Raw genomic sequence first — 21,475 nt, 5'->3', positions numbered from 1 at the left:
TCTTCTTTTCTCAGGCTTGACTGCATTCCTGATTTTCCCTCCCTCCTCCCTTCCAGCGGCACAGGAGGATGGGGAGTGGGGGCTGTGGTAAATTCATCCTACTTGTCTCTGCTGCTCCTTCCCCTACAGGGGCAGGACTCTTTGTGCTGCTCCCCTGCTCCAGTGTGGGATTCCCTCCTGCAGGAGATCAGTGAACCTGCTCCAGCATGAGATTCCCATGAGATCTCAACCTTCTTTGGGCATCCCCTGTCCCAGAGTGTTCCTCCAGGGGCTGCAGGGGCACAGCTCCCTCACCATGTTTCACACCAGGGGCTGCAGCAGCTCCTGCCCCTCCTGCTCTGACCTTGTGTCTGCAGGGCTGTTTCTCTCACATCTCAATTCTCTCTCTGGCTGTAGTTGCTTTTGCACAGGGCTTTCCCCCCCCTCCTTAAATCTGTTTTCCTAGAGCCTCACCCCTGTTTTTAATGAGCTCAGCCTTGGCCAGTGGTAGATCCATCCTGGAGCTGCAGGAATTGGCTCCACTGGATATGGGGGAAGCTTCTGGCGTCTTCTCACAGAAGCCACCCCTGTAGCCCCCTGCTACCAAAACCTGGCCACACAAACCCAATACACATCTTTAAATAATGAAAGAGGAGACAGGGGATAGTATTTTCATTCTGCGTGAACCTTGTCATCGTCCTGGCAGAGATTGCAGCAGTTGTCTAAAAGGACCACAAAATAGCCACAGAAATTAGAGATAATGATTTCCCTCTCAGAATAACTGGTATGTAAGGCTTGTCTTCCCCCTGTCACATACATCCCTGATTTATCTTTTCTTCTTCTCCCCTACTCCCTGCATTAAAGGAGGAGTGGGCCATTGCTGCTATAATGCTCTTATTCCCTGCTAGAGCAAAGATATATTTCAGTTTTATGCTCTCCTCAAATGTACTCAGACATATGGAAGAAATATCTTACAGGTGTTTGTATTCTTGCAGAGGCTCCAGAGAATTGAAAACCCTCTGTATTCCAACAATAATCTTTCCCTTGACCTAGTGTGCTCTAAATCTCATGTGGGAGGCTGAGTCCTGCCATTACTGGAGTCAGTGAGAAAATGGGAGGAAGTTTCAGCAAAATGAGCATGAGACCCTGGGTGTTAATTGTGGGGCTGCAGGGCCCCATTGTGGGAGAAGCTGAGCACAGCTCTGTACAGAACTCAGCCCCCTCTGGCAGAGCCAAATGTTCCTTGACATCTACGAGATTTGCCTGGGGGATTTGGTCCTTCCTCTTATTAATATCAGAAACTAAATTAGCTTTATATTGGCCTTCATATCAGACCTTTCAGGGGTCTCCTATCCTTTTAATTTAGCCTGGGTCTCTGAGGGGAAAACCCAGTAAAAACACACCAGTGTGGTGATCAGTAAGCACGTTTTATATAATTACAGCGTTGGCATCTCAGGGGGGAAATGAAAGTTTGTGCTGTCCCTTTAACAGGACAATTTGATAATCCTCTTAGCATTTTCTCCTTTGGCTGATAATATTTCACACAATTTTACTTTGTAAAATATTCCTAAAGGGAGGCTTAAGCAATAATGCACAGATTATGGAAATGACTCTCATTAAATATAGGCAGAGACTTCAGCAAAGCCATGAACTGCTTCGAAACATGTAACCCCCATTAGGAGCTTCATTTAAATGTTTATTCACGGAGTAGTAAATGTTTATTATAGAACGTTTTATTGAAACATAAATTAAAGAACCCTAATTATACATATCACAAGTGTTCAAACAATATGCATTTATCAAGACTTAACTAAAGATCAGAGGTGAGGGGAAATGCAGTGATGCTTTCATTTGCATCTCAGCAGCACCAAATTTGCACAAAAATATGTGGGCAAACTGACCCTGATGTAAGGCAAAGGCACAGGGCATCAAGGCAGGTGCTCTCCAGCTATCCCTGAGTATGTACCACCTTCCAAAGTAGCTTCAGAGGCACCTTCAATGGTCCTTCCCACCTGTAAAAAAGGATGGAGACTGCCAGGGTTTTGGGTTGTTTTTGCAGAGTTGCTGCTCCTCCAGGTCTGCCCATCCTTTCCTGTGAGTGCTCTAGAGGGGATGGACAATGAACAATGGCAGATGATGGTCCTTGGCCTGACCTTCCAACCACCAAGACTTGCAGACCAGCTTAGAGGTCAGGAAATACAAGTTCAAAGAATTAACCAACCTTTATTTCCAGTTAGTTCATTCATTTGCTGCCTTTCAGAAGGATCTCTGATGAGATGCTCAAGAGATGTACATTTGGATCACCACTTCTGGCAAACAGGCTTATTACCCTCGTTGTGACAGTTTTCTTGGGTTTGGGGCTGAAGGGGAGGGGTTGTCACTTCTCTTGAAAATGATAAAGTTGCCTTCAGCCATGGAAGTTATAACTAGAGATATCAAGTGGGCTAAAAAATACTTCTGTGCTTGCTTTCATGAGGTCTACACCCCTTTTCTAGCTCACCCACAGCTCATTTCTTTAAACTTCATAGCAGTTGACATATGCATTATTTATTGAGAATGCTGAATCTGCACATTTCTGAATCTACATGTTTAAAGATGTGCTCTGCTGCAAGTCCTCCACTTGGTCTGGCTTCTGATTTGCAAATTCTCTTCATTTTGTTGCTTTCAAAGTACATGTTTTCTGGGCTGAGCAAGTAGCTTGATACTTACTCTTCCAGAGGCGAATCCATGGCATGAGTGTTGGTAGGGATCATTGCAAAGCTTTATTTTCCCTCCTAAGGGTGTGTGTGCAGCACAGTGTGATGCAGATTTACACAAATGTCAAAGGGCCCTCACACTGCAGCTTGGTGGCACATGGACAGCCTGTGTGACCTTCTCTCCCAAGACTTGTTCCAATTTCTTGTTTTCTTTCTTTGCAGAATCTTTCTTTGCAACATTTTTGATTCACAGAATTTTGACTACTTTCTTCGTTCCATCAATAGCTTCAACCCTCCCTGTTTTCCAGTGGCTCTCCTAGTCTATGCTCACATCTGCCTCTGCTGTTTCCTCTGCTGCTGCCCTGGGCTTTCTGAGACAGACGTGGATTTCCCTGTCCTTCCCTTGCAAGCATCAATCTGTTCCCCTGCACATCCTGCCTGGCAGTCTGTGCCACTCCTTTCCATCTGTATCATGTCCTTATGCTCCTCATGATAGCAGAAAAGCAAACCTCAGTTTTGTGTTTTAATAAACCAGGGCCAAAGGTGCTACAGGAGTGTGTCAGGCCATGCAGCCTCCCTGGCTTTGGAGCAATCCTCACCCTCAGCATGGCAGAGCTGCCAGCTGGGGAGACACCAAGGGCCTGCATCTGTGCAGCCTCCTGCACTAGGCTTTAGCAGAGCTGGAAAAGAAAGTGCTGATTCCTAGAAATGGGGCAGTTTTGTAGGAAAGGAATGGTTTCCTGCAGTTTCCTGTCATGTTTTATTATTTTATAAAAATTAGCTCCTTTAAAGTGATCTGGCTTTGACTAATTTATAACCCATGAAATGGGAGGAAAAAAAAACAGTACTAATGCTGGCAATAATTTTGAAGGCTGTGAAAATTGAGTGTTTTAATTGTCCAAAGCTCTTTTCCTAATATTGGGTAGGACTTTAAAAAAAAATTTAGATTTGCTTCTCCATCTCAAACCATTTCAGGACTTGGAAAAACATCAAGAACTCATAAATAGTCACTGAATAGAAATTGTTTTCCCAGGAAGTTATCTTTGCCTGGACTTGCAGGTCAAGGGCCCTTGAAGTGGGCTTTCAGTTCCTGGAAAGAGCAGTTGGACCAGGTGTGCCTGTGGCTGGTGACACGCTGAATTTTCAGGGGCAGCAGAGGGAGTGCTTTCTGCTAATGAGCTGTGGATATACAGGCAGGGCTTTTCATGGAGTAACTTTGCGGCAGGGACAATTGAGCAGTTAATCAAGAATAGCAAACAAGGGCTCCATGGAAGCCCAGTTTACAGAGAGGGCAAAATTGCCCTATTTTTCATGTGGCTATCTCTGTATTATGGTTGATTTTCTTTATTGCCCACTAACAGTCTTACTTGGAGAATGGTTATTAGTTTGGAATTTCCACAGTTAATCTGGTAGTTTAGAAGAAGCATTATCACAGCCTCCCATAGGAAGCCCCTGGCTCTGTAATGGACAGGGCACTTTGCAGCAAGTGAGGTCTTGCCTGAAAACCACCATCCCTTTTCCCAGAGCACTGGCTGGTGAGTGTCTCCTGGCCAGCTGGTCTTGCTGCCTAGAGCTGCTGATTCCCCTCCCGCCCTTACTCCTGCCTGACCACAACTACAGCAGATCACACCTTTTCCTGTCCTGCTGCACCACCAGGCCATGGAAACCCACAACTGCCAAGCTCTGACTGTAGAAAGAATGAGAAGTAACAAGGGAAAGGATTAAGCTCATGAAAGGCATCCAGTTTTGCTGTGTGAAGGCACAGCTCAGCCATGTTCTGCTTTTGCAGATGTGGGGGGAGCAGCCCTTCCTCTGCCAACGTTTTGGCAGCTCCCCTGTGCTCAGGGTTGTGTGACCCTTTCCCAGCTTTTATGTATTCATCTGTAAGAACATTTATTGCTAATAGACCCTGGGTGCTGAGCAGCTGATATACAGACTATTATCTCCCTTTCAACTGGAAGCTGAGCTTTGTTGCTCTGCTAACCAGCACAGCAGCTGAGTGAACACAACATAATGTCCATGAATTATTGCAGGCAACGCCCATGTCCTCCCCAGTGGTGTGTGGCGGGGTCATCTGCTCTTCAGTATTCTGGTCTACCTGGGAAATCTCTTTCAGTGTCTATTTTTGTCTAGTATTTTCATTTTAAATCCAGTGCAGTGGTGACACGTTGGTTATTTGACCATAATTCAGTATATAAAACCAGCCATAAGCAGGAACATTGCTTTCTGCATGGCCTTGAGTGCTGAAGTAAAACTCACCTGAGCTGAATGCTTGTTTCTCCAGCAACACGTGCTCCAGGTCTTTTGGCTGAGCCTTTCTGGGCATTTTGCAGCCCTGGTTCACTGGAGAGCAGCTTTAGTCATGTAACCCCACAAATGCCTGTGATGCAGATTTTGGCCAGATTTTGGCAGTGGTGGGGTGAGTGTGCTCCAGAGTGCCCGTGAGCAGCCCAGTGCTCCCACAGCCCTGACTGGAATGCCATGGAGCTCATCAGAGCAACCTCTTGCTGCACTGGGAGGTCAGAGGCATCACACCCAGGTTCTGGCTCATTAGTACCTCGTGGCACTACAGATTTGTTCCTTGCAGTACATTTTCTAATGCTCTTGTCATTCTGGGTACGAAAGTCTTGAAAAAACTTCTCTTATGAGTGATTTTGCATCACCTGATAATTCTCACCATTAGAAGTTTCTCAAACTGAGATTTTATTTACAGTGTAAAGCAGAGGGAGCTGCAGTCCTTACCCTAGAAAATTGTCAGTCTAATAATTTTAATTTTGAAGACCCTATAAAATCCAGCTCCCACAGCCTCCTTCCAGCTACTGCTGTTGTAGATATCCCTGACTGGAAATCTTGCCCCCAGTATCAGAAGCAACTGGCTTCTTTAACTCACACAGGCATCTTTAACTCACACAGTGCCCCGCACCTAGGGACTTCTGCTGCATCCTCACATTGTCACTGTTGTCACACCCAGGGTGTCAGTGTCCTGCTTCCTCCATCAGTGCCTGAGGAGCAGGGAATGGAGCTGAGCAATGCAAGCGTGTGCCTGCATTTTTCTAGCCTGATGTGGGTGATATTGATTGGTCCATTAATGTAAATGTCTTGGCTGTTGTGTGTTGCTTTCCTTGCTTATTAATCAAAATAATGCAAAATGAGGGGAAAGCAATTTTTTAGGAAAAAAATGAAATACCATCAACAGTGATTGAATACAGCCTGCTGGAATGTGATGGGGCTGTCTGCCACCCACCAGGCATGAGGGCCCCCACAATAACTGAAGAAAAAAAAAATCAAAATGTTTTATTTTGACAATTTTGGTCAATGTTTATATGTTTTCTGTTCAAGCAGTGTTTTGATGGAAGATTTGTCTAAATCTGTTTGTTTGGTTAAAATAATTTTTAAAAGCATCCCAATGTTTTGTTTGCATCTGACTTATTTCAGTCAATTGCAAATGGTTTTTTCAGATGTGCAGGGGTTTTGTTTTGTTTTGCTTGGAAAACAAATGGAAGGAAACAACTTTAATTTGTGGGCACCTTGAAGTTATTTTTGCTACTGCCATTTAGGGAGACCTCCCTGTAACAAGCAGTGGATGCAGAACACTGAGACATAAACAAAACATCCGGGATGTGAATATTCCCACTGAACCAATTCACACGTTGGAAATTGAGCTGGTGCTTAAGTGCCTTGGTGCATTGAGGCTTTAGCAGTAACAAATAGTACTAAGGAGTAAAAATGATCAATTAAAGATCTTTTAATGAATCAAAATATCAGGCACTCTGAGTTTAGAAGGCCAGAAGCTGAAAGGCAGATTAGAGAAGGTGTAAAATCTCTCTGCTCACTGTTTCTGACTACGTGGTGGCCACAGCTCTGCACTGTGTGTATTTCTTGGTAAAACTGAAGAGAAGGGAAATACATGAGACACTGTTGCTGATCCTCTTTGTTTCTGTTATACAAACAGTGGGGAGAACCCAGATATTTTTTTTTCTTTTCCATACACAGAATTAAACAAAAACAAAACCAAACAAAAACAAACAAAAAACCCCACAACAAAAACGGATAACTGGAAAAAAATTACTCTCTTTTAAATTGATTGTTGTTACCTCAAACCTTGGGAATATTCATTTGTTTTGTGATACAGTTGATGGATTCTGCTATGCAGCCTGGCAGTGTGTGAGAACATAATGCATGTAGTAAAGGTGACTAACCCCTGAGAATGTCCCCACTGATGCCAAGTGGCCCATATGCTGTCATAAACACTTTTTCTTCTTTTTTTTTTTCACGCTGATCATAAGAGCCCATTTTGGGTAGAAGATCACATTAGGCTCATTCATTACCTGCTGTGCTGGTCTGTGCATCTGCAGTGCAGCATCTCTGCACTGAGCTTTGGACTACATCCCTGTGTGTTTTCTGATATTCCAGATCATCTGTCACGGGTATACAGAGCTTCTCCTGCGTCCTGGAGCGTTCTGCACCAGAGAGAAAAATTGTGCTTAAAGGTGGCCACACTTCTGGGGAATATGGTTGTTGATAGCTGATATTAGATTTTATATATATCGTCTAGAGAAATTCCTGCAAATTGATACTTGTAGCAAAGCTATCATTCCTTGTAGCAGAAGAGAAGGAAACTGACTGGCAGATGAGCTGACTCTATTCTTATGAATAAATTTAAAATCTAATGAGAACAACAGGTGTGAGATCACAGTAAAATTCTACAATATCCCTGCAAACTTTAATCTACACTTTTATTTTTCTTGAAAGTCTGTCCAAAAGCAAAATTTCAGGCCTAGGGCTACTGAAGACAGTCTTTAAAGTTGCTTTGTGATTTTGAGCAATACATCATATGAGCAGTGATGTTCAGATGATACATTGCACTAATACATCACAGGAGCACTTTCGCTCTTATGATATATTAGTATAATACACTATCAGAACACTATCACTGATATATTACTCAAAAACACAGTTTCTGACCCTCAAGATTCACCCTCGTCTCTAGTCTGAATACACTGAAAGCTGTGGATAATGATAAGAAATCACATATTCGGTTTCTCTAGGGTAAAGCTGAGAAAAAAAATAGTGTGGTATTTGGAATATTTCATTAACTGAAACATCCTTGTGTTTTCATTTTATTCACTGAGCAAATGTTATTATGGATGGAAGCTAACACAATATAGGTGTGTTTGAATTTTCTTACAAATAGCCTAAGAAAACCTTTTTTGATTTCATATTTCATTATAGACTTAAACCATGCTTTGAGAATGTTTTGATGAGGTGCAGGAGTTTCAGCTGATTTCTACCTCATCAAATTGAATCAGGTTCAAGCTATCTAAATTCTATGCAAAACATTTGGTGCTGTTTCTGAGACAGTCTTTTTTTTTTTTTAAGGATTTATGTACCGTCTAAAAAGATCTGAAAATGCATAAATGTGATCTATCACTCAGATTATTTGCTGCCTTTCCTCACTGAGGTGTTGGGGGTTTTTTCTCTGAAGAATTATTCTCAGTTGTTGTTTTTCTTTACTCAAGAGTGGAAGACAAAGGGAAAAAGAGAAAAGAATGCTTTGCGATGTTGTTAGTAGCTGAACTTACTGCAGAAAAGTATTTTTCCCAGTAGAGTTTGGGTCTTGAGGATCTTGCATTACCCTTCCTTTATGGTATGAAGAAAGTGTCAGGGAAAAAAAAAAGGTAATAGTAATAACACAACATTAAGGTGTCAAGTCATATATTTGTGTTCTTGCCTGTAGTTTTGTTTGTTTTCCCCAGATCACATCAGCACTTTTGATGAAAACACATCACCATTCCCATCTTTCCCAAGCTGGATAACCCAAAGCTGCTCAGTCCTCAGCTCTGCTACCCCATGGGCAATGGCCCCATGCCAGGAGAGGGACACTGCCAAACCAGGCTCATGATCCTTGTGCCTCACAGGGTTTGGGCCATGGCAGTCAGTCCCTCCAGGTCTGTCCCCAGCATGACTCTGGTGCCCCCACAGGCTTCAGCTTGTTGTATTCAGGCTACAGCTTCCATGGAGGAGAAGAAACATTAGTCTTTTTCACCTTGTGAGAGGAATTCTTCTGTCAGCCTTTCTACCCACGTGCTGTCCGTGGTGTGGCAGCAGCTCCTCTGTCCCCTGACAGGGGCCCTGAGCCCAGGCTGCCCACACGAGCTCTGCACCACATCCCACCCCCAGCACCTTCCTCTTCCCATCTATTCCAAAGACACAGCGCTCAGCTCCAAGGGACATTGTTATTTCAAAGCTGTGGCTAAATATGTCTCTGACTGACAACTATGAATAATTCCACAGAGCCCCTAAACTTCCAGGCATTTCACTCTGAAGCTCATATAATACACCAGGGCTGCTCTCTCATGTTTTTCATCTTTTATATTCTCCAAAGAGTTGAGATACAGTTATGGAACAGGTTAATGTATTTTCCTCTGAAAATAATGCTGTGGGAGCCTGTGCACCGTTACTCGTGTGTGTTGAGAATAATGCTGACAGTTCAGAAAAGAAAGTCATGAACTTGGTAATCACCATTATTTTATTTCACGTTTTCAGCATGTTCATGTCCATGTGCTGCCAAGGAGGGCTGGAGACTTCAGCAGGAATGATGATGTCTATGAGGAGGTAAGAGTTACACTCCATTTCTTCTTCAGAGTTGGTTTTGCTGTTAGTAAATTGCCTTAATTGTCTAGGCCCTCCCATGGGTGGAGGGATGGGATCTCTGCATTTTTATTCATTGCAAAGATCCTGTGCCAGCACCAAGATCTATACTGGGATCTCCTTGTGAGCTCCCTCTCTGAGGGAGGATACAGTTGACACCTTTGGTACTTCATTCTATCACTGCTCACAGGGTGCATCTCCACAAATAGTTGTGTTCTCTTATTTTTAAGGGCACAGGGAAAATGGGTGACCACCTGGTCAGCCTGGCATGCAGGGAGGGTGTTCCAGGCCGGCTGCTCGCCTGGGCTGCCAAACCTCCCCCTTCCAACCAGAGAAAACACAGGCAGCTTGTTACAACTCAATAAAAAATTGCCTTCTGGCCTGATTTTTGTAGGGCTCTGCTTATCTCTGGACAAATCACATTGTAGCCCCAAAGATGGAAATTAAAGAGCAACTCTGCATATAGATGGAATATCTGCATGTGTGCAGACTGTGTGGCAGAGCTTATGAGCTGTTCCAGTGTGACTGAATCACTGGCTTTTGTTTAAATGAACAATTGTACTGGCATTAACAAAAAGTTTTCCCCAGTTTGACAGCTGTCACAATGGTTCTGTGAAAAAATCGCACCATTGTTAAATTTACGGCTCGTTCTTCGTGGGTTTGGTAGGATCCTCTATCTGAAATATGACATCTCCTTCTCCTTCTGAAAGTAATTAATATAAACTTGTTCAGTGCTACTGCAATACCATCTGCTTGAAAGAGACATCATGACATTTTCTGCTTTTGTATTTTTCCTTTGTGATATCTACATGATGACAAGTCCCCAGTCACAAAAAAATGGTGGTGTGTTTTAAAGTTTTTCAATTACTTAAATATGCAAAATGGAGAAGAAAGCGTATTACTGATATTAAGTGTAGTGCCTGAAAACCCCACTAATAAGGTAAAACCTTAAAAAGACTCCTGAGCAAGGAGATCCAATGGAAATAATTTATGACAATCTTTACTGGTGTGGTGGTTAAAAGCACACATGAATGAGACAAAAGTTAACACCAAAAGGGCTCTCAGGCACTGGAAAAGGCTGTTCAGGGAGGTGGTAGAGTCACCATCCTTGGAAGTATTTAGAAGATATGTAGATGGGGCTCTCAGGGCTGTGGGTTAGTGATGGGCTTGGCAGTGCTGGGTTAATGGTTGGATTCAGTGATCTTACAGGTGTTTTCCACCTAAATGACTGCATGGTTCTATTGATAGCATAGGGTTAAATTGATTTCTGAAATAGCAAGGGCCCGAAAAACAGGGGATCGGCTCTACTGTAACCAGGATGTTATTCCACGCTATTGTTTTAACTAAACCAAGTATAAAACTTTGCTCAGGTGGTGGGGGGAGAAAAGGGGGAACACTGGTAGAACACAGACTTCAAAGAATAAAGTTAGGTCAGGAGGATCTGTACCGATACAATCATTAATATGACGCATGCTAGAATTGTCAATTGTAATATTAGTTTGGTAACTAAATATGATTATTTTCTCCAACCAAAGTCTTGAGCAAAACCGCACAGACCATTGTTCCTCGGGATGGAATCACTGGAACAATGGGGTTTAATGATTAACACGAATCCTTATGTAACAAGAAAGGTATAAAATTGTAACCATTTAGCATGTTGGACAAGCCGAGATCTGGGTCTGGACCCCCGGCTTCCAGAGCTCTGAAATAAAGCACCACATACAATTTCGTGATTGTGTGTTCTTTCCTCGGCTAACACTATGATCTTTTCCTTTTCACGTGTCTTAAGGAGTTTCAGATACTGCATCTTTCTAGTTCTGTCATATTTAAAATTCCATTTGCTTCTTTTTTTTAGCACAATTATTTCTCCCTTGTTAAAGCTAAGAAGAAACAGGCAAAACTCTAATGAACTAGACTATATATTTAGTGTTGTTAGATGCAAAAGGCTGGCAAATTGGAGAAGAATTTTTTATTTTATCATTTCCAATTACAGCAATTGTAGGTGTTGCTTTTAGCAAACAGAAAGCATAAATATTTAGACATAGATGTGATAATGGATCTTTTAGCAGAAGAATGTATAGCCTCAGAGTCTAACTAGCTATTCTTGAACACCACTGAGCTAACATGCTTTTGTACAGACTGTAGCTGAAGAAAGGTTTAATTTTTTAGGATGCCAGGAAAACAGAAATACATCTGCTGCCATAAAAAGTTTCGTGCTGAGTTCTGTCACTGGATGGAGGATGGAGAGACTTAAGCAATTTGCTATAATAAGTGAATAAAGCTATTTTGAAAAATGAAAAAGGGACAAATTATTGAAAATACAGCTGACTTTGGAAATAATTTGGAGCTTATGTCAGTACAGCAAAAACATTTTGATATAATATATCTCTGTGCAATGTCAGCAAGTCATATCCTTTTGACAAGAAGATATTTTAAAAGATTTAGGACGATATGTAGATCATGGTGGGGCAACAGGCTGGAAATCAACGAGGGATAAAGTACCATTAGGAGAGATGTGGGTGCTGGAGAGAGCTTTAAATCTATTTTTCATGAAATTTGTACTTTAAAAATCCAAAATCCATTCGTAAATGACATTTAATTTCCATGTATTTGAGTGATAGATGGAGTTGCAGTTTAGGCAGCAAAGACCACCTTCCAAGATCATCCCAATGGCCTTTTCCTTGTAAAATGTGACATGGAGGCTGATCAGCCTCCCTCAAACAGTCTGTGCAATTGTAAAGCACACCTAGGATAAATTGTGCATATTGCAGTGCCTGGTTTAACTACCACAGCTAAAAGTTTAAAAGCAATTGGGAGCAATTTTCACAGGCTTCCGGTCTCAGCTCTGGCTCAACATGTCTTTTGCAAACCCTTTTCTATCTGTTTATGCCTTTGAGCTCTCCAAGCTCTGCAGTTGTCATCTGTATATGCTCAGCAGATTGCTGATAAATCCCACTGCTCTCAGTGTCTGACAGTGAAAGGAATGCCCAGATGCTGAGACATCAGTCCTCTTAGGAGACTTGTAGAGTTGAGACAGCCAGAAAGTACTCACAGCCTCTGACTTTGTGCTTAATTTCTCCCATTCACTTTTGGAGTGACCACTCATCTGAGGGAAAAGGCAAAAGAAATCATATCAGGTTGTTCCCTGCTTAGTCTGTTTACTGGGCTCTGAGATCTTCAGGCTTTTGGCAATAAAGCTCTGACAAAGCCCTGTCTAAAGCAGCTTTTAAGTGTAAAAAGTATAATTAAAGTTAAGGTGTTTCTTAACAGTTGTATTTTAATCAGGTGGACACAAATGTCTGCTGATTTCTGGATATATTTTTAGAACTGCAGTAGTGGAAAATTAATTGTAGAAGGAGTAAAAGAGAGGCTGACACTTATTTCACAGAACCTTTTCTAAGGCATTCCTTGGTAGAATGTGTCACTTAATATTTTAGAATTTTTTTACTTCAGTAAATCACTGTGTGATTTTTTTCCAAGATACAAAGAAAATCGCTACCAAAAAAAAAAATCTGCATTTAATATTTTAGATGTATTTCCTCTGCATCTTTGCAGGGATATTTCTTGGAAGGGCATTTCATAAGGGAAGTGTTACCTATCTACTCTCTGGGCTCACTGTAGTGGGAAGCTAAAGCTATAGTTTATCAGTTCTTATATGTGTCTGCAATTATTTGAAACCTAATCCTGCAAGTGTGCACATGCCAAAGTTAAATTGGTCTTACAGGGTTTTTTATAGGATCAGGCCCTTCATCTTTTACTATTGCTAGATTACTTTTCTCATCTTCATCTTGAGTAGTTCTTATTCATTGATTCACTTTATTTCTTGGACAGCAGAACAATAGCAGCTAAATATTAGGAAAACTTTCCATTAGGATAACTCTTTATACCTCCGTGTTTTCTGTTTGGTTTGAAAGAGATTGTATTTCACATTTATTAATCAAGGAACTTAAAAGCCTCTTATCGTGTAGGTACTTGCTTTGAAGTAGATGAGTTCTAGATGAGTTGCTATTATAAGGGCATATCACAGTGACTGATAAGAATTTGGTATGAATGAACATCTTTACTGTAGAACGGCCCCTGTGTTGTTGCACTCAGCACAAGTACTGCAGTTGTTGGAGGTCATCGTGTCCAAGACGTTCAAGAACATTATCCTGAAAAGTCTTGGCACTTCCAGGCATCTGTGGGCAGCCCTCATTCAGTGGGTGTTTGAAAAGTCCACAGTACAGCCTGTCTCTGGTCTCCACTGAGTGGTTAGCCATTACTGCAATATAAATAACATTCATCATCCTTTAGGGTGGCAGGTAATAGCTGTACTGGGCCAGGGACGATGGGGCTTTCTCAGAAAGGAAGACTCAATCAAAACTCCACACTCCTGTTATGAGTGCTGACCTCAATAAGTTAATTTTGAGGCTGACAGATTTGGATGGCTAAGGGCAGCCTGGCCTCTCAGTGAAACCCTGAGCATCCCTGGCATGCTGAGGTGAGTTTTGTGGTGTCCACCCCTGTTCCTCCCCAGTGTTTCACTTGGTGCCTGCAGCCTCCTGTAACAGATGCAGCTGCAACAACAATGTGCACCCAGGGCAAAGAGTGCCCAGCCCCTCACCAGCCTTGCTCTCATGCCCACCTCATTTCACTGCCTGTCTGCAGTCCCCAGCCTAGGCTAGAGAGCACTGGAAAAGGTGAAAGCAAGGGAGAGGTTAATCCACACCTTGTGTCCCCATCCTCCTCTGCCTGCCAGACCTGCATCATGGATCTCTTGTAATGAACCTGAGTGAAACTTCCCACTGCGAGTTCTTCAGTAATTTATGAGATTTTGTAAAAAGCCAGCAGAAGAATTCACTTCATGCTATCCTCCTTCCCCTCTGGCATTCAGGCAAGCAGCAAGAGAGTCACTTAGGAAAAGATATTTTGACTTAGTGATCTCATTCAGTATGTTATGTTAAATCATTTCAGCAAGAATACCTATTAGTAATCATTTCCAGTTCCAGGGAGGATGAAGGAGGCATTTTGGCATATGAGTCAAGAACCTGCTGGGCTGTTTCTTCAGGCTGGCAAAACAGGGGAACTGTGGTGAATTCAGAAGTTTAGTCAAACAAGCCTGAAGTTTAATTCTCCCTGAATGGCTTTGACTGTGACATGCCGTCACTCCAACCTGCAGACAGCATCCTGCCTGCTGCTGGGCACAGAGCCTGGCAGAGGGCTGGAAACCTGCACAGCTGCACTCAGCTGCTTAGCCTTAAAGGTGAGGTATGGAGTAAAGAGATAAATAAGCCCTCATCCAGGTCCTGCGAGACAAAATGGAAACATGCCCAACAGCTCCTGTGAGCATCAGATTGAACTATTCATGAAAATTAATGGCATGCAGAGCTAATAGGCTGTTCCTTGGCCTCGGGATGATATTGTACCTTCTGGGAACATATTGTAGCCTGCTGGGAGATCAGTCTGCTGCATCTGAACTCCCTTGGGGCCAGACCCTACTCTCTCTGCATCTTGCATGGTTAAACCCATAGAAAGAGAGAGAAGCAGCACAGAATCTAAGTAGTTTTGTGGGGTGTTTTTTAAAGCTCTTGTTTTCCCAGGTACAAGTTTATTTCCCAATCTCCTGATGCAGCAGCAAATAAATTCTTCCCAGTAGGCTTTGGATTTTACCCTGGTCTTGCCAACGTTGCTTTTTCTGACTGCAAGCATCAGAGGAGGTTCTCCTAGCCAAGGGGCATGAGCCTTTCTCAGTTACTTCCTGACTTTTTTGATATTTTAGTGACTCCAGCAGGGCAGGGCAGATGAACTGTGTCTGAATATTTCCAGCTGAGAGTATTGCAGTAGAACCTAGAATTGTGGCAAAAATTATGGTTTTGATGTTGTAGATGGAGGGACAAAATATCATTTTTAGTTAACCTGAAACAATGTGTTTTTCCCATCAAACAAATTTCCTTTTTGTTTTAAACAGGATCATTTCTTTTCTGGACCATAATATTTTGTCTGATTAGGATTGGAAACCTCCTGGACAATGCTGGCATTCCCTGCAACCTTATTCCATGCCTTCATGAGGCAAAGCTGACAAATTTGTCAGTAAGGCCCGGTAGCAGTACTGGGAGATGTCCTATGGTCACATTTATCTCCCCCACTGTTTGTGGTATTTTCTGTCCTTTCCAACACTGTGAGGTATTTCTTAATTTGACACCTGAAATCTCTGAGACCTTCCTTTATGCTGTCTGTGCTACTGCACTTACTTTAAGATAGCAGGATATCATAATCTGATCTGATTAAGAGCTATTTCATTCACTGTGATATCTTCCACAGGATCTAGAGAAATGGAAACAGCTCAGCTATAGAAAGGAATTAGCAGTAGTTGAAGGCTTCCCACCAAGGCAGCCATCCCATCATCCCTCATGATCACACACATGCCCTTTACACCTAGGCTTTGTCTGGAAGGCAATGTACATTTGGCATTTTATATACCATGGATAAGCCTCACTGCCCTCTACTCTGGCTGTCTCTCTGCATTCCATCGATGCTCTTGATGCTTCTTACCCTTTCCTGCCTCAGGGATTTTACAATCATTGTCCTCCCAGGTTAAAAGATATTGGCTGCCAGGAACCACTTACATTTCATCTATAATATAGTAGATGCAAATTTTTGTGACCATTGCAAAGGATCTCTTGGCTCCTTGTGTAGGATGTTTGTTTTGTTTAGCTCATGGAATATTTGCTCTTTTGTGTCCTTGATGGTACTTCATTGGCAAGTCACTTTGTGACAAAGAGCCTCCAACCAAGGACAACTTGCTGATAAGAAGATTAAAGTGAACTTGGTCTCTGAGGCCTGTTCATACTGTCAGTGCTTGGACATGCTCAGGTGTTTCCTGTGTGTTCCTAGTCCTGAGGTAAAACTGTCTTCAGATCTCTGCTTATCCTTTGAGGCAGTGCAAGTTGAATTCATGCTGGTGGGGAGAACATGCTCCATTGGTATCCTGGGTACTCAGCTTTTTAGAATTGGTGATATGGAAAGCAAACCAACCTATCAGGGAACTGCCATTGTCTAAAGAGAGATTTTTCTTTGCCAAATTAAAACACTGCCTTTAACTTCAGATTAAATACTCGCCTGTTCTCTTTAAGATTCAGGATATTGGAGCAGGTAGTTGGTAAAAACAGACCAAATCACACTGAAATCCAATGCAGACCTGGCAAGGGATTAAAGCCATACAAGAAAAGAAGCTGATGGTAAAATGAGTATAGAATGAGTGAGTGTTATCTTTTGTTGCAATGGTTTTGCCAGGAAAGCAATGCAAAATAACCACAGACCTGTTGCCATACTAGGGGCAAAGAAACTGTTATTTCAGTTTCAGAAAGGAAATTTTAATAATACATTGCAGCAGAGTGAGAATTTAGTTTAACAGAGTGTTAGCATAATTGTGCACAATTTGGTTTTGTTTAAGCACCATTTTATTTAAGCACCATGCTATTTTATTAAGCATCATTGTTTCTTTTCCATGTTAAAGATTGACTTTGGTGCTAGGTTGCAGCAGTTTTCCTTAATTGCTTTAATCTTTGGCCCTAAGAAAATGAATACTTTAAATTTACACTTGTTAAGTACACTGCTAATGAAGAACAGGCTTTAGCAATCTTTGGCGGGCCCACACTATATGTTAAAAAAAAAAAGAGAAAGCGAAGAGAAAAAAAAAGAGAGGGAGAAGCTAATCACCAACCATTCTGTTAATGCTTATTTTAATCATCTTGCCTGCCCTTGCTGGCAGATAGAGCCATTCGGCTGCAGAGGCAGGAGGCAGCCATTGCCTCAAATGGCACTGATGTTGAGAATTGGGCCCAGGAGGACAATTTGACTTGTCAGTTTATATAGACATAAAGCTTCATTGTTGTGCACAGACACAACTGGCTTTTTAAAAGCCTATTTCCCTCCTGATGATGTGAGAATCTGCTCCCCTCTCTCCTACTGTTCTCCAGCCCTCAAATTTATTAGACAGTGTTTGTAGCCCTGCTCGGTGTTTCTGTGGTGCTGTAGGGGCAGGTGGGGTCCAGCAGAGCCATGAGCAGACCACAGTGACCAAATGCCCAGCTTTGAACCACTGGTACCTGTCGCGGCTGGGGGAGAAAAAACTGTGACTGCACACTGGGCGATGTCTCCTCAGAGAGTTTCTACATTCCTGATGGAATATTCTCTGTGGAATTAAGTGTGTGTTTTAAAACACACAGGATGCTCAGAAGAGAGGAGCTAAAAGCATTTCCTTGGGGGCAGAAATGAAACATCTCCAAAATTCAATTAATTACTAGAAATGTATGATCTGTTTTCAAAACCAGCTCATGCTGCTATTTTGCATGTGCAGGAAACTTTTATCTTTCTGACAACTAAGAGCTGCAGCTAGCAAAGTGAGCTCACAACTCCTTTTGGCTGCCTGTGCCTCCCTGTGCTGCAGGGAGCCCCTGAAAGGGTTCCAAGTAGCACAGTGCAGAATTTTTCCCATTTCAGCTTTTGCATCCTTCAAAGTGAGGAAAGTGACAACTGGTGCCCACATCGAGCAGTGGCATTTACTGCTCCAAGGAAAAGAAAGCTTCAAAATCCTGCCTGGCTGAGTTACAGCCTAATTACAGCTATGCAAGCACAGGTATTCCAAAAGAACAGGGAAACAGGGAAGTAGGGGAGCCTTTGCCCCAATTTGCCTGGATAGATGCAGCATTGTGTATGAGGATGCCAAAGAATCCCTTCCTGCGTTTAATTGCAAAAATTGATCACAAGTTTGTGGCAAACATGTAAGCAAACCCACCTAAACATTTCTGTCTCCCTTTTGCCTATGTAAATTCCTTCTGTGTACTGGAATCCTGCTTTTAGGGATTGTAATCTCTGTGAAGGTGGGAAGGTATTGTAATAGAGTTTTAATGGACAGCCTAGGTTAGAATTCATCTTTTACTTGAACAATCACTTTTTTCTTTCTTTTTGTAAGGAAAAAGTCTATTCTCATTCATTACATGAGTGTCTTTGAAGGGGCAAGTGCACACAACTGCCAGGTCACGTCCAGCACAGGCTCTATACAGGGTTCTCTTCCACCGAGACATGATTGGGAGCAGTAATTGAGATTAGCTCCCTAGGAGATGGGCCTCTGCTCTCTTCCTGGCTTTTTTCTCAGTAAAATAGTTGCATTTAATGCATTTATGAGTAGACTATAAGTGCTAACTTACTTTCTTCCCGTACCCCTGCCATTTCCTTGGCAAGCTCACTGAAGAAATAACAATACATAAAGCTGCATAAACATTTAAGGCCTTCAGTGTCTGCTGCCATTGGCACTTTCAGGTTTTCTATTTGAAGATAATTTCATTTCACACTTTTACATCTGAAGAGCCTGTTTTTGAAGACCTCAGAGTATGTGTATATATATATATATATATATAACTTTTTTTAAAAAAATAATGTATATAAATAAAGTTTCCTCCTGCATCTGGGAGTGGAGTATATTAAGTAGCAGTACTTGCAGCTTTGATGCAGAGAGGTGAAGGGACCTTGTGAAGTACTGGAGTGAGTCAGGGCAAAACTGCTGAATACAGATGCATCCATGAATCCCTGAACAAGCAAAAGGTGGATTGATCATCCATCTAAAGCTATGTGGAGTAATACAGCACATGAAGCCCTTGCTGCCCTGTAGGAAAGTGTGCTCCTATGACACACTGGTAGATATTCCAGGATGTGCTCCCCAGCTTTGAGCAACACTGGAAACTGGAATAACTCTCAAGAACTTTGCTTTCATTTCTGTTTTTTTTTTAATTTGTTGTGGGTTTTTTGGGTTGTTTCTTTTTTTGTGGTTTTGTTTTTTGGGTTTTTTTTTTTGTTTGTTTGTTTTGTTTTGGGGTTTTTTGGGGGTTTTTTTTTGTTGTTGTTTTTGGGTTTTTTTGTTTTGTTTGGTTTTGGTTTTGGTTTTAGTTTTGGTTTTTGTTTCGTTTTGGGTTTATTTGGTTGGTTGGTTTTGGTTTTGGTTTTGAGGTTTTTTTCCTGAAAAATAATACTACTGCATTTGAAAAGTCATATTGTCACCTGGTAGTGCACTGGCTTCATTCAACCAAGGCCTGTGAGCAGCAGCAATTGCTGCTCTCTGAAGGTGAACATCTCAGGAATTTTTAACAAGAGGTGACATATTCACCCAGCTGAGGAGAAGGGGGTCTATCTTCACTGGTGTGGTGTCTCATGGCAAATGCTTAGGAAAAAAGAAGAAGAATGAACATACATATGAAATATCCCAGATTTTTGTCTCCAGAAAGGCAGATTCAGGGAGTCCTTTGCCATAAGTGGGTTCTCAGGTGGTTTTCTAAAAAAAGATAAGCAAAACAGCCATTGACTTTCAACAGGAGTCAGATGCCTAAATACCTTAAGGACTTTGGAAAAGCCAGCCCTTTATCCTCTGTCTCAGGTTGCAGTGGCAATATTGACACTCAGTAGGATGTTATTGGCATGTGATTTTCTCTTTTCATCTTGCACAAGGGCATGAGGCAGAATTGCCCTCTGCTGCTCTGTGAGCGGAGAAGTTGTGCATTGATGTATCAGCACTTCGTGTTTCTAGGTTGTTCTCAGGAACATGTGCAAAAGAGAAATAACAGTAGAACAAGGACACTTCCCAGGTTAGATAATGTGCTCCACTGACATCCTTTACTTTGCTTTTAAGAGTGATAAGCATAATGAAGCTGAGAACAATCTGGTGTTTTTCCACCACTTTTAGCAATCTCTTGTCATTTTAAGCTGCTGATGTTTCTTCTCAGGTGCTACCTGGTGATCCTTTTTACGTGCTTATTGCTGTTGCTTCTCCTCAAGAAATAAATTTGCTGAGAGTAAAGAAAGTTGCTCATTAGGGCAATGTAATTAAAGGAAAAGTAGACACCATGCCAAGTTCCGTTTTCTCTACAAAGCACCACCTTGGAGATTGCCTGAAACTCAATTACTCATTGCTATGCTTATTAGGGAGAACAATATGCTGAAATGATCCCTACTTCTAATAACCTTGTTTTCTACATGTGAATCATGTTAATACTTTTTGCTTTAGTGCCTTAATCACCATGTGTAAAATGGGTCTGTTTCTAGAAGGGGAATAGGGAAGGTGGGCAGCATGGTGGGTGTTCGCTGAATTGCCACTCTCCATGGAGAGTTTCTTGTTTCCCGCTGGTCCACAATCATTTAGTGGCTTTTGCTGTTGTTGTTGTTGTTTTCTTTTAATTACATGGAACAGCATTTATTAACAGATTACATCTTGATAACCAGATTTCCTCTGGTGAAATGAAAATGTTCATCCTCTGCCTTGCTCTGTCCCTTTGGGGGAAGGAGTGTTCAGTATATTTTATGTCTCAGTTTCTTTTTTCTTACCTCATAGCTTCACCAAGACAAGTAATTTCTGCAACAGAAAGCTGACATTACCACTTCCTAAATAACCTGGTTCTGATAATCAGTCTGGTGCCCACTTTTCTTCCTTGATGAGCTACCTGGATACCTTCCTGCTCTCCTCCTAACATGATGTCTTCAGCTTCTGTGAACAGGCTGTTCCTACAGCCCCAAAAATCCTGTGTACCACTGCAGGTGTGTTAGAGGGAGATGTTTCTGTCCAGGGCTTTGAAAGAGACCTGAAGCCATGAAGGAAACATGATGTACTTCCATCCAGCCCACAACATAATTACCCTCCTTAGCTTCATGCTCAAGCTTTCTCCTCTAAACATGCAGGAGACCTTCATTAATGGGGTATTCCATCAGAAGTGAAGGCCAGAAGTCTTAATTATGCTAGTAAGGATGGCCAAAATTGCCACGGGAATGTGGGGAAATTGTCTGAGGTTCAAGCTCTGGTGTGGCCAAATTAATTTAAAATACCAAGTTCCCCTGAAATTCTTTGTCCAAAATGCCACAAGCACTCATAAAATAGTTGTGTGCAAACCTCACTTTTGATCAAAATCATGGATGGAAGTGGCTGAATGTTGAAAATATCTAAGGGAGAGAGAGGGAAGTCATTTGTTCCTAAGCAAAATAGCTTGACTGGCAAAGCTTCACTCCCAGAGTGGAAAAGAACTGCAGAAATGTAAGGCTGTTCTCTCTTTGGTGCATGTCTCCATCCCTGGAATTGTTCACAGCCACATTGGATGAGGCTTGAAACAACCTCATCTAGTTGAAGGTGC

At 42.0% G+C, this 21,475-nt stretch overlaps 1 protein-coding gene across 2 annotated transcripts in view; it reads left to right on the top strand.

The window, feature by feature from the left end:
• FHIT (fragile histidine triad diadenosine triphosphatase) overlaps positions 1-21,475 on the top strand; it is a 548,140-nt gene that overhangs the window by 451,831 nt on the left and 74,834 nt on the right. For both annotated transcript variants that reach the window (XM_083869433.1, XM_083869434.1), the window contains exon 6: positions 9,222-9,290. In XM_083869433.1, the coding sequence (XP_083725559.1) occupies positions 9,222-9,290 (69 nt within the window). The remainder of the gene's footprint in view (positions 1-9,221; positions 9,291-21,475) is intronic.

This window comes from Zosterops lateralis (assembly GCF_965231275.1).
Source record: "Zosterops lateralis genome assembly, chromosome: 11".
Classification (NCBI taxonomy): domain Eukaryota; kingdom Metazoa; phylum Chordata; class Aves; order Passeriformes; family Zosteropidae; genus Zosterops; species Zosterops lateralis.
This window is presented reverse-complemented; position numbering and strand designations above follow the sequence as displayed.